We start from the raw sequence: 13624 nt of genomic DNA, 5'->3' as shown, positions 1-13624 counted from the left end.
GTAAATTATATATGTTTTCTTTTTTCATATTGACAGAATTGAAAGTTGACACTGTGCTGTTTACTGTTTAAATAACTATGTTTAGTTTCTTTACATGCTGCTTTTTTTTTGTCATCCAAACATTGCCCTAAGGTGAAATAAGATAAGACCAAATAGTTACAAATGCTTTATTTATGAAGAATTGTAAGGTTATGCTCAGTCAACTTTGCAGATACGCCTGAGTGCTTAAACTTGTGATTTATGTATTTGTGTGACTGCAATGTGATTGCATTGTTGGTAAACCACACTTTATTCCATTATTAGAAAATACTTTGTAAAATAAGTTGTTAGAGTAACATTTCCTGCTTGAGAAAACACAGGAAGGAGACATTATAGTTACAAGCATGTCAGATACCTTTCTTGCTTTGTTTTCCCTCATTTCTTTCACATCATCTAGCCAGGTTCTTCATACACTTTTTCTGAAGTTCTGTCTTTCCATCTTTTTCTTCCTCTCATTTTCCTTGTCTACAGATGAGAACTTAATTATGCCTATTGAAAAGCTATCATGCAAAGAAAGGTTGAATGAAAAATTAGAGGATCCAAAAGGTAATTCATAGCAACTGTAGCCTAGTTCTTTGTACATTTCCTATTTATGTTTTACATTTTTGTGTAAAAATTGCACTTATAACACAGATTCCTGATGATCGTGTACTTAATTTGCAGTTGTAATCTGGTTTGTCAAACCTTGCTGTCTTCATTGTGACTTCTTCTGGAATCTTGGCACTTACTGTACTTTAAAAGACAGAGAATATTTTATTACCCTAATTATAATCCACAGCATGTCACTACACTGCTGCTGGATAATGGTGAAGAAGCAATCCTAAAGCAGCAGCACATATGTCTCTCCTGAAGGACTGCTTGTTCGTAACAGCACTTGGGACTTGCACCATTGACTGCATTCTGATTCCCTGTTGCACTGATTTTACAGCACTGTGATTGTATAGATTTTGGTGGAGTTACCTTAGAGTAAAAGGGTGGAAACAGGTTTCCAGGCAGACGAGTCTGTGTCTAAACACAGTTTGCTGCGAGCACTGTAAAGCTGCTGGACTTTATCACCTCTCCCTCAGTTTCTGGCCTCTGTGATGTGTCCTGCCTGTGTGATATGTCTTATTGCAACTGTTCATAGGGTTTTTTGAACTCACTACCCCGCTCAAATGATTCTGTGACTTTATCCTTCATGAATAATGAGGTATGTGTTGTTTGAGGTAGGGGGTATGGCCTGGGCCACGCTCACACTTGCTGGCATTGTGGCCATGAGTGCTTGCCTGTACACCTGCTGCCGGACCTCCTGGATCCCTGATGGATGAATACTGCTGTAGCAAGAACCCCTTCTTTTGTACAGCGGTGGCCAGAGGTAAGGAACTGTGCTTTTCAATAGGATTTTTTTATATTTGTAGTTACTCTGTTATTTTATATTAACTTTTTTTTTCCCCTCGTCCTTCATTGTTCTTATCCAACCGAAAAAAAAATCACCCCTCCAGACCCCTCTGTTTCACCCAGACTGCTCCTCCTGGCTGCCCTCTACCATGTCTTGCAGAAAGGTTCATAAAGGACATTGGACACTAAGGGGTAAGGAGAACCAAAAAATGGTTGAGCAATTTTTGTCAGATAGGCAGCTTTGCTAAGCTGTAAATAAGAAGCAGACAGAAGTAGTCTTTTTGATGTTGTATTAATTGAGGCCTGTCATGTGCTTATTTTCAGACCTCAGAATTTTAAAGAATGCTACCAAGCTGTCGGAGTGAAATAATTAGGAACTGGAGGAATAAGAGAATGTGTGTGTAGGTGCGCAGGCAGGGGGACAAACCACTAAAACGGTGTTGTTTTGTTTTTCAGGCAGATTCCTGAAAAGGAAGAACAACTTAAAGACTACAAGAAAGTTAAATTTTATTAGAATACTTTATTAAAGTTGTATTTTTCACCAGGACTTCTGTGTCATTCTTTACTGTGCTGGAGAGCGGCATCAACTGGACACAGGGGAGCCACATGGAGACCCAACTATTTGCAAAACTGAAAGAAGTGACAGTTTGGGGAGACTTTACAAAACTGAATTAGTTGAATGCTTTTTGTTAGTGCTTCTCAACAGGGAGGTATGCAGTGACCCAACACAGCTGTAATTAGCTGAAGATACCTTTTGGGGTTTGTAGATGACCAGTTTTGCAGCTTATAGATCCACTGCTCTGAGCTCTGAAATTACCACAGAGGACTTGGGAGCATTTGTGTGAAGAGGAAAATTTTGGGATTACGTAGAGGCCAGAGATTTAGGAAATAGAAAAACTGTCAAATCCTATATTGTGTGCTTTACTGCAACTACCATTGAAACCATGCTGAATATTAATAAGATAAAAATGCTCACAGTTGATAAAGGTCAAATTAAAACTACTGTGTATGGCCTTGTAGTTCACAAATTTAATACTACTGAAGCACACCACTAAAGAAGAGCATTTCTCTCTGGACATTGTGCCAGCACAGTCTTAACACTGTCCCAAATGATGACAGATGTAGATAAGAAATTTTCTTGGAGCAGAGAGTCTAAGTATTGTAACAGATTCCTCTTCCATTGGACAACAATTTCAGTACTAATTTTGTGTGTAAATGCACAATGTTTCTCAGCTTCCAAATGAGGATGGTTACATGAACCTTCCCAAGGTAGCACTGCTTTAAAGAAGAATCTGGACCAAAAGCAGGTATAATAGAATTATAGCCAGGGTTAAAGAAAGAGGGTCTGACTTTTACAGCAAGCCGTTAACTGTGGAACTGGCAAAGTCAACTTCAGGTGGTGCGCCACTTCCTGCAAGAGAAGTTTGGTTCCATTATTTTAGATAGATTTAGGCTGAACATGCTGAGCACAAGATTTTAAATACTAGTTCTCAAATACTGAAGTGCTTAAACCAGCTTCCAGTAAAGTAGGTAGCTGTAAGTAAAAGGTAAGACCCTGCCTTTCTCTGAAACTCAGTGTAAACTTTTCTATGTGGTCTAAGTTTAATGAAAGTACTAATGAAATGTTCATCCTGCTCTGTTGTCTTTATTCCAGCTGAAGTGCAGATCAGATGTGCTGGATCTGCAACTTGGCAAGTCTGTCAAGTGCTGTAAAGGGTCCAACTAATATACAAAGCAGAGAATTAATATGTACTCTTTTTCAACTGACAAGCACTGGGCAGTCCTTAAAGAACACTCATACTTAGTACTTTTGTGGTACTGCAAATATATTTTCAAGGGACTATAAAAAGTAGGCAAAGTTTCCTGACTACAGCTGGAAATACTAAAACTCTGTGTAATATCCACAGGAAATCCTGGCTTTGTAAGTGGTGCAGCTTACAACCCATCAGGAGTATATACCCCTTCCTTTCATAAAAAAGAAGTTGGATCAGCAGGACAACGGATACAACTAGCTCCTCTTGGTGCACCTGTATCAGGTAAGAAACATCCTTTTACCATACATAGCTGAGGCAGAATGTTTGTTTCCCATGCATCCTAAAAGATTTAAAGGCCTTAGTAAGGTTTTCCTCAAGTTTTTGAAGTAAAATTCTTGGGCATAAAGTGTTCTTAACATAAATTAATTCAGTGTAGTTGTCTAGAGGCAGTCCTGACAACTAGAGAAACTATTGCTACTATTTTGTTAGGTCAAAGAGAAGGGTGCAAACCTTTTGTAATTCTAGAAGGTTTGGACCGTTTGCTAAAATCCTGTTCACCAGCGGTGAAGGGCTAAGCAGAATCGTAAAAATATGTACCTCCACATCTCTGGTGTAAATGGTCATGTAGATTGGACACAAATATAAATTCATTATTCATGAGCTAGTAGGAATTGATACAGTCACCCAACTGGTAAGTATGAAAAATAAATACATTCAAGTTTTTAAAAAGCCTTATGTTTGAGTGGATTTGAAGGAATTTTCTTAACAGTGGCTTTGGTGTAGCTTGGGGCTGTCGTGTGTGGGTCTTTAATCAGTTTGATGTCACTTAATGCAACTGAATGATGCTGATCCATGCTTGCGGTGACCTCAAAAATTTCAAAAAAGGCAAAGACCTTCATTAAGTTACTTAGTAAAGTCACAAATAATGTTATAGATATGGTATAAGCAGTAAACTAAAATTATTTTCTCCCTTATTTGCTGGCCCTATCTAGTTGGCCTGTGGTTTCTGCAGTGGTCATGTAAGGGAGTTTTTCACTATATTCGTCTCACTGTGTTGGCTGTACACATCTGTGGGTACTGAAGTGACACTACTCTTGTACCTATGAGATATCACAAGGGTGCTTTGTGAAGTGAAACTTTTGATGTTGCTACATTATAGAAGGTAAAAGCCAGAAGAGAAGGCAAGTGGTACCTTAATAGATATGATACAGTCATGATGTAGCTGTAAGTTACGTGACCAAACACATTAAAAGATTGTTCCATTCATCAGTTAAAATCTATGTGAAATCTGTTCTGAATGTAACTGTTACCGTGGATTTTCTAGAGTGAGGATGACATTCTGAGCACCCTCTGTTGGTAAGATTCTGATTCAGAGAAGATGAGTGAAAGTGCTCAGGATGCAGGAGAAACTGGCTTGTGAGTGAAGATTTAGGTCCAAACCAAACAGCACACTTCTCCAGTTACTTCAGAGGAAATAGCAAGGCCCTAAACTAATTGTGAATTAACTAAAGGGCCTATGGCAGACCAGTCTGATACGGTCCTGCTTAATAATGTTGCCTTTTTGCTGACTTGCTCTTTTGAGTTACCTGTTCCCCTTAAGAACTTGCAAGTGACTTCTGAGGATGTGGGAGGGAGGGAAGGAAGGACATGGTACATGTATAAAATATGCTTAGAAGTATTCGTATTCTGAGTCTGAGTTGATCAGAAGCCCACCAGGAAAGGCTGGAGCTGCACTTCATTATCTTATCAACTCACTGCTGAAACACAACAGTGAGAGTTTTGATTTGTCACAGTGTGTGGATCAAGAAGTTCACAGAGGGATAAAATCTGCGACTATCTCTAGACTGCTGTGAATAGTGAGAATGAAAAGGAATTATGTATGGTGATCCAAAGGGAAATAAATTCACTGTTAATCTGTAATTAGAAATGGAAAATGTGTAGTAAAAGTCAGAAAGGGTGGCGGATGGAGGTCAATTAAGAGATTCTTCCATGTCCTGGAGAAGAGCAAGCATCCTATTGCTTAAACCCCTCACATTTAGCCTAAACTCTGCAGACTTGCATGGGAAGAGAGATAAGGATGAAGCAAATGGCAGGTTTTATCTCCTATCTGTCAATATTTGAACATTAATATTTTTGGTGACGCTTTGTATTATCCAAACTGAAATAAGTTGTGCTTTCAATTGTTTTTGCTCTCTTCATTTGTTCTATTAAGTTTTTTAATGCCATAATTTAAATAATTTAATGTAGTATAAAAGATAAGTTTTGCTGAGGAAAATGCCAAGATGCAAAAAAAAAAAGTGACCTTCATTGCCAAGAGAGGGAAGGCTGGAATCGTACTTGCTGATGAAAGATATTGAATGCCAGCCTGCGGTACAAAGGAACAATATTAGTTTTTAAAGAGGTGGAGACCTGACCCCCAGTTTCAGTTCCCTAAGATTCCTCTTTTTTAAATGTCTTGATCCTCACCTGTTCCTTAATGGGTTCAACACACTGTTGAAAAATACCACCAAAGATAGGTGGTTTTCCATGAGAAACAGAATGATAAATAGGCACACACAGAGAAAAAAATTATTTTAATGTACCAATAATACCTAATAAAAGAAGACTAAACTACAAAAGCAGGAATGGAGGGGCAAGATATACTTTAGGAATGGAATACTAAGGAAACAATGTAAGGTATAGCAGGAGTCTGGATAAGAAAGGTCCCAAATGACCGACTTTAAAGGACTGGAAAAATGGCAGAATTGGTGATGAACATGAAGAAAACCATGAGCTGTCAGCCCCCACAGCAGGGCAGTTACCTTAATCACATGAAGCTTGAGGAAGTAATAACTATCTGAAATGCAGAAATGGGAAATCTGAGTCGGAAGGCTGGAAATGCAGTAGTGTACTATTCCCAGTGCTTGAGACCAGGTGGATGTCAATATTAAGGGATAAAAAAACCATGCAGACTTGGAACATCTTCCAAAATTAATAGAGAAACAGGAAGTGGAGATAAAGAGGACTCACCACCAGATATACAAGGAGTTTTCAGCTAAGTAGTAGGGGAATAAAAGACATGAAATCTCAAAAGGAACAAGAGGATCTCCAGAAGCTGTCCTTCAGTCTAGGCTTTTTGGGTCTTAATAAGTTTATCAATGTTATAATTGCATACTGAGATCGAGGAAAGAACACTTCCATTCTGTAGCAGTTTTGTAATAGGAGATACAGAGCTGTAGACATACGCATCTAAATTTCAGTGTCAATGTTTTCTCAAGGGACTGTTGTGAAACAAGTATGCAGTAGATGAAAATTACTCATAAGATACACAAACCGTAGGAAACATTAACCTTATCTGAAAACAAGCATAGGCAGCATATCAGAGACCAAAGCATCCTGCTGTATTAGCATCCTTAAGTACCACAAGTCGTCTTTAAGCTCTTGTCCTTTTATTTGTAAAGGAGTGAAATACCTTTTGAGTCATAATTAATTCAGAGTTCTTGTTCCTTTCAGATTATTCATGGAAAACCAAAGCTGCTCGTGCTCAGTTGCCAGGTCCTCCTTTCAATTCAGCAACAAAAAACATGAATATTTTAACTCGCCTACCAACAATTCAGTCAATACATGGAAGAACAGACTGGGTGGCCAAATATGGAGGAAACAGATAGAAAATGGCATCCTGTATAGGTATTATGTAAGCTGTGTTCAGTTCTCCTGCACTGGAAACCTGAAATGCCTATTTCTTCCAATTTTTCCTAAGACTATGCAACAGTAAAGAAGAAAAAAAGACCTTGTGTTCTATTACCTGTATAATACTTGTAATACCACATGAAATACTGGCTATAAAGTAGGATTTATTGAAGTATTGTATAAAATATATTGCCAAAACTACTGAGAAGTAGATTTCACTTAACACTTTTCTATATATGGATCTCCTAGCCTCATACTCTTAAAAGATCTGTTATGGTTGTTCACCTAATGCAACGTCCACTTTTGGCATATGCTTGAAGTACACAAGCAGCTAGAAACAGGGCTAAAGCGGAGCAGCACCAGGCTTTCAGGTATTAGGCTGGTTCTTTACCAGAAAGATGAGACTGAAAGCATGGGTCGGGTCGGGCTTTGTGAGGAACACCGCACTCCTACTAGGATTTCAGAACTCACTTGTACCTAAGAGTTACTTAAGGGTCTCTAATGTGCAACTATTCATAATAGCAATGAGACCTCCTTGTAGCAGGACATAAGCAATCCGCTGATAAATACTGCACAAGGAAGGTCTAAAAATCTGGCCCATATATATGCCTATAGAATGATACAGCAATACTGGAAAACAGCTGAACAAGTACTGAATGCTAGACTTACAGAGTTGTAGGAAGTCTAAAAGTTCGGTTCTGCTGTTATAATGAATTTATGACCATTTCTGCTTGAAGATCTGTGGAGGTTTATATCTGTCCTGTCAAGGGAGTGGCACAGTGACATTTTATGGAGCCTGAATCGCTGCAGACTGTCAGTGATTTTTAAGGGGGAATTAGCCAAAAAGGCATACATTTTCATTAAACTCCTTTTTCTACATGTCTTTATTGGATGATCAAACTAAACTACAGAAGTTGCATAAGCTCTGTGAGGAAGGATATTGGGCTGTTCTTCAAAGACGTTGCTTTATGGTTTAGACCTTAAAGGCCAACTTAGGTATCTGAAAACACACACAAACTTTAATAATGCAATACCTCACTGTTTATATGCTTGTTCAGTACTCTCCCTGGCTTCTGTGCTAAGTTTTATAGTAATAGCCTGCAAAGGACTTTGCAATGTACAATAAATTGCTTTTAGGATGTTGAGCTAGGGTACTTCTGGTAACAACTGCATTTAGAATAGATGCTTTAGAGTTAGCAGTTACATTAAACCTGCCATTTTAAAGTACAAAATGACTATGTTCTTTGAAGATGTAAAGCTGTTAATGATTACTTTAAGCATTGTAAAAAAGAGATGTATTTGTATGGCTTTTATAACTGCATATAAAAATATAAATTCCTGTTGTTGACCTAATGTGCCTAATATATGGGTTATGTTAGCTTACTGGAAATCAATTTAATCTAGAACAGTTGTACTAAAAAGTAAAATATATTGTTATAAAAATTTCTCCTAAAGAAAATACTACTTTAATACTGGAAGAGCTATATAGGGATAGGGATTTGTGGTTACTAATGCACTAGTGAGTTTAATTCAATTGCCATTGGTCTAGGCTTAAGTATTTGTCATTCGCTTAGTACTAACAGATGCCCCTGTGTCATTTAAGTGCATCTTAATTTATCTGTAGAATAGGTCTGTAACTGGCTGTGAAGGACAACCTCAGACTTTCTCTAACAGATGTAAATGCACTGATTTTATAATTAAAAAAAAAAAAAAAGAGAGAGAGAGAAATGATTCACTCATCTCCAGTACAAGATGCTAGTGACTTAGCTAAAATCAGGAGTCTGGTCAAGGAATTAATTAATAATGTGTCCATAGCACATCTGTCCATGTCTCACCTTTCCTAGAGCAGAAAAATAAATAGGTATTATTTATGGCACTAAATATGTCTAGAAGAAACATGCTGTCCTTACCATATGCTAATGACATTGAAAGAGCTTTGACATAAATAACAGCCTTTACTTGTCCATAATCAAAGCATGACAAGTGTTAAAAAAATCTCCTTGCACACAGCAAGAAAAAACAGTAATAAGAGGCTAATAGGCTTTGTACAGTAGTTTTAACTCTGATTCATTGATACACATTGAACTGTTAGTGCAGAAATGCCATCAGCTAATGCTTCAGACAATTAGTATATGCTGATAAATTCCAAGGAGGTAACAAGTATCAAAGGCTAAAGCTCTCCTCTCCTTCCTTCGTCTGGAGTGCTACTGTTTCTCCTCAACATGGGAAGTGTTAACTCGAGTTCCACCACAAATTCTCAGTCCAAGCTGCTGCTTCCCAAAGCTCATGAAACAGCAGCAAGGCTTAACACTTTGGTCTCTGAGTTTAAAAGCTTACTAGTCGAATTCCATGCTTCCTATTGCCTTTATTAAAGACAATTGCAGCCAAATTTGCAAGTTACCTGATTTGAGACCAGCATTATACAATTAGAAAACTGCAGGATTGCGGCTATTCTCAGTTTATTGCAGGAAATGCATTTATATTTGTGCTTTACTTCCACAGAAAGTAACTGCTTCAAAAGCAGTATGAAGAGGCAAATAACCTGTCCAGTAGTTAAAGTGTCTTACATGCTAATGTCTGGCTTATTTACCCTTCCCAGCTAGAGCAAAGACATTCAGACACCTGCCCACCAATGCTGGGTCCATGGCCTGGGTTTAGGAACTCAAAAGGATGATCTGTAAACACACCATCTGCTGTCCTGTGCACCCCTTGCTTCTGTGCAGGGAGGCAAGAGGGAAAAGTAAATATGAGTGAGCACACTGAGCCGAACTCTGCAGGATGATGAATGAGGGCGCTCGGAAAAAGCCCAGAGTACAGTTCCCCCACAAGAGATCTTGCTGCCTGTGCTCAAGTCAGCGCTGACCCAAGTTGCGTGGCCTGGGAATGCTGCTGAGACCCTCGCCCTTGCTGGAGCTGTGCCTGGCAGCGTCCCTGCTGATCTGGAACCCAACCTGCCTGACCTGGCATCCTGGCTTGACCTTGATCCCTGAGGTTTATATTTAGAATTCTTTCAGGCATTAAGAGAATCAACTGAACCATTCAATCTTTAAATAAACTTTCATAGAGCATTTTTCAAATCTTAAATATATGATCCCTCTCAGGAAAAAAAAAAAAAAAACAAAACCAAAACAAACCTCAAGTATAACACTTGTCTGAATATGCAGTCTGTATGCTTTTGTTCTCTATACCTCCACACAGTTCAAGGGATTTTTATATTTACAAGTCATTAAATTCAGGGAATGGAATAGAGATTATTTATCCAATTCACATTTGCAAAATATATCCAGACATCCTGTGGGAAAGGCACCAAACTGTATCAATCCAGATGAACGATGAAAGAAAAAATAGTTGTGTAGAACACAAGAGTTTGTAATAATAATATGTTGGTTTATTTAGAGTAACATTTTAATTGTCATTAAATGCAAGAGTTCTGCCTAAAATTCAGCATTATCTAATAAAGCATATTTTTGGTTTATGAATAATAATCTGTAAAAGTTAAATGAATGACATTTAGCTGGGCAGTTTTGCTTATAAGTAATTGCAAGTAACAGGTTTGCACTAATTGCATTACAGTTAATTAATTACCTTGACAGCCTGCTCCGCGATTGTGTTTTGTGGGACCAGGTTCTAACACACAGTGCTGGGAGAACAAAGTCCCTGACTGACAAACATCGTGACCGGATAAACTGGCAAGGACAGGGAGAAGTAACGTAATAAGCATGTTTGTTATAGTAATTACTAGTAACAAATTGGCAGCTCCTCTTCCCTTGTTTTAGAGGTATAGATGATTTTAGAGTGACAAGTACAGATGTACATTTAAGCTTCAATCCTGCAACTGTCTGCAGGCAAGTGCCAAGAGGCCTTTGCCTACAGTAAACTGCAGGTCCAGAAGCTAAACACTTTATTTTCTTGCCTCATAGTGCAGAAAATGTTAAGACAAATACCATTTTGGAAGACATAACGAGGGCTGTCAATGTCAGTCCTTTAAAAACACAACCCACATGCGTTAGGATATGAAAAATACAATGCACAGGTAGCAGTGCCTCTTCCACCTCTGTGTAGCACATTCAGGCAGTTGCATTTTCAGGCTTCTCAATGACATATCTTCAGATGACTTGATGCCAAGTTATGGCTTAAGAGGCTTTTCCATGATCTGCAGTCCAAGCCGTCCAACCATCAGTAAACTGTTGAACAGAATAGTTGTTATTTAAAAAAAAAAAAAAAAAAAAAAAGAGAGGGGGAGGCAAAAATCTCGTCAAGAACAAGAAGGAAGAAAACATTGCCATGACTTCATGTAGCTGAACTCCACCAGAAGGTTTCATTTCTGACAGAACTTTACCACATGACATTTTTAAAACTATATAATCCACAAATAAGTGGATTCACTTATTCAAAAATACAGACAAGAACACTATGACTACCTGGCACCAGCAATTATCCCGGGCATTGCTTTTCTGGAGTTGTAAAATCTCATTCCCATAACAGTAGTCAAGGTTCCAGACGCCACTGTTGGAAAGAAGCCCAGTCAGAACCATTTGAAACAGAAACACCAGCGCAGCACTGCAACGTTTGGACATGCAGCAGTGCCAACCAAACAGGCCTGCACCTACAGACAGGAACAACTCCCTCCTCTCTGCAGAGAAGTGTTTGCAAACATACTACTTGTTGTTAAACAGTAGAGCTATTGCAAGCCTCTCAAGAGCTTTAGTAATCACGCTCCTCTACTCAGTAGAGGCGAGTAGATCTCATCAGGGTTGAGGCCACTGCCTAATCGCCCACAACCTCCAGTCCTCTGGGTAGATTGCTAATTCGCCCTTTTTTTTTCCCTTATTTGCAGAAGAATTATTATTTCCTTGAATACTGGTGGGCTTAAAACTGCCAGAAAGCTGGGACAAAGTTCACTATGTGGGAGGCAAATACTATTACAGTTCCCATTTCTCTGGGACATTCTGAACTGGCAGGTGGCACTAAATACTACACCTAGAAGTAAAACAGTCCCACTTGAAAATACGAATTAGCAAACAGAAAGCAACCTAAGGGATCAGACTGAAAGAGCAACTAACATTTTAAATATTACTCCAAACTACTTAATCTCTTAAGTCTGGAGGGAAAAAAATCCTATCAATATTCACGTAAAAGTTACAGGAACATTGTTTCTTCAAAGGAGGTGGTGTATGAACCTTTCTCCAACGCTTCAAGTTTGTTTGCATCAGACAGGGCAAAAGGTAGTCTGTCAAGGTTCTTTTTCTGTTTTTTTTTTTTACCCGTGATGTAGCGTGGCCAACCTAAAGCTCAGCAGGAGCCAGAGCTGCACAGGGCAGCAGGGCTGAGGAGGAACAGATGAAGATTTGGACTAGACTGGGATACAGCATCGCTTTCCAGAGGCCCACTCGAATGCAGTACATCAGGATATACAGAAGATGCTCATCTTTCTGTCACAACACTGCCTAAAAACCTGTGCTGGAGATGCACAGCCACCCCCACGGCATGCCAGAGTGGAAGAGCCAGGTCACAAATGGAAACTGCTTCACACTGAGCTGTGCTTTACATCTCATTCCGTACTGGCAAGGCAGTTTGGTCCTCTGCAATATTGAGCAGGGGCTTCCTAAAGGACTTCATCATGTCACATGCTGACAGGCTGTTGGTTTTAAATAGTCTTATATCGCTGTAATGCTACAGTATCATAACAGTAATAATACTATTGGCACAGTTACAGAGCTAGAAGGAACCTTGGGAGGTCATCTAGACTAACCTGGTCCCCAAAGGCAGGACCAACTCCTGACAGATACCGGGTTAATCATCTATTAATGTCCTACGGTGATGGAAGTCCCTGAGGTTCACCTGAGGAATCCCACAAAACACACGTGTTCCAGTGCTTCGTAATACTGTCCACAGCCATTTTATCCTTCACCTGAAGAGTTAACCACAAGCCAAACCCACGATTTCTTATCCCATCTACTGTATGTAAGCACCCGGCATAGCTCACTGCCTCCTTCTACATATTTCAGACTGTTTCTTCTGCAGTGCAGGATGCATTAAAACATCTACGGCTCTTCTGACATGCTTGTGCAAACCAGTATCCCATAAAACCCATAGTACTGCTTGTCCCAGTGCTGCCACCACGGCTAAAATGCTTATGCCATGACCGCGGGCTGAAAAACCAAACATTTCGCACGCAACATTTCTCGTGCCCCCGGTAGTTCAGCACAGTGCAGAGGACGTCAGCATTTCTCACCAACATTTCTCACTATGAGTGGGCACGTGCTGAGCGATGCTGGTGATGGGCACAGGCACAGTCCCCGACACCACATGGAGAGCGATGGAGGTTTCAGGAGCTGGTACCGTGCCCTGACACAAACCTGCTCCTGCCACTGCTTACGACGTTGGTACAAAGCGAAGGGCACGGAGCAGCCGAAACGTGCCAGGGAAAAGGCTGCTATTCCCGCTGCTGCCCGTGCTCGGGAGCCGAGCGGCCTTACCGAGGGAGAGCCACACGTTCCTCGGGTCCTTGGACTGCTGGTAGGCGCCGAGCCCCGCCAAGCCCCCGAAGAGAAGCCCGGCCGCCAGGGAGGGGACGCTGCCTTGAGGGAAATACAAGACGAAGCCGTCAGTGACGCGGCCCGACTGCAACTCCCACACAGCCAACGCAAACAGCGGCTGCTGGCTCCTGTGGGGGGTTAATTACCGAGACACCCGGCAGACCCGAGCCCAGCCGCGCTCCCGTGCCGCAAGGGTTTAGCGCTGCGCCCGGGCCCGCCGCAGCCGCCGGGGCAGGGGGGCTGCCC

General features: G+C 40.3%; 2 protein-coding genes across 8 annotated transcripts in view; one reads left to right on the top strand and one right to left on the bottom strand.

Moving 5' to 3' along the window:
* The window catches only part of MAK (male germ cell associated kinase), a 33616-nt gene extending 23648 nt beyond the window's left edge, over positions 1-9968 (top strand). For 5 of the 7 annotated variants that reach the window (XM_080379406.1, XM_080379408.1, XM_080379407.1 and 2 more), the window contains 3 exons: positions 511-585; positions 3324-3452; positions 6663-9968. In XM_080379406.1, the coding sequence (XP_080235532.1) occupies positions 511-585; positions 3324-3452; positions 6663-6817 (359 nt within the window). In that variant the 3' untranslated portion in view covers positions 6818-9968. Of the gene's footprint in view, positions 1-510; positions 586-702; positions 1394-3323; positions 3453-6662 lie in introns of those variants that run through there. The other 2 variants (XM_080379410.1, XM_080379411.1) reach the window with 2 other exon arrangements.
* A 237-nt stretch (positions 9969-10205) lies between these two features.
* LOC308060543 (uncharacterized protein) overlaps positions 10206-13624 on the bottom strand; it is a 3910-nt gene continuing 491 nt past the window's right edge. The window contains exons 2-4 of the mRNA XM_080379416.1: positions 13319-13420; positions 11261-11345; positions 10206-11023 (exon numbers count right to left, since the gene is read on the bottom strand). Of these exons, the coding sequence (XP_080235542.1) occupies positions 10966-11023; positions 11261-11345; positions 13319-13420 (245 nt within the window). The 3' untranslated portion in view covers positions 10206-10965. The remainder of the gene's footprint in view (positions 11024-11260; positions 11346-13318; positions 13421-13624) is intronic.

This window comes from Falco punctatus (genome assembly GCF_963210335.1).
Source record: "Falco punctatus genome assembly, chromosome: 3".
In the NCBI taxonomy this organism is placed as follows: Eukaryota; Metazoa; Chordata; class Aves; order Falconiformes; family Falconidae; genus Falco; species Falco punctatus.
The sequence above is the reverse complement of the archived record's forward strand: the minus strand, read 5'-3'. Positions and strand labels throughout refer to the sequence as shown.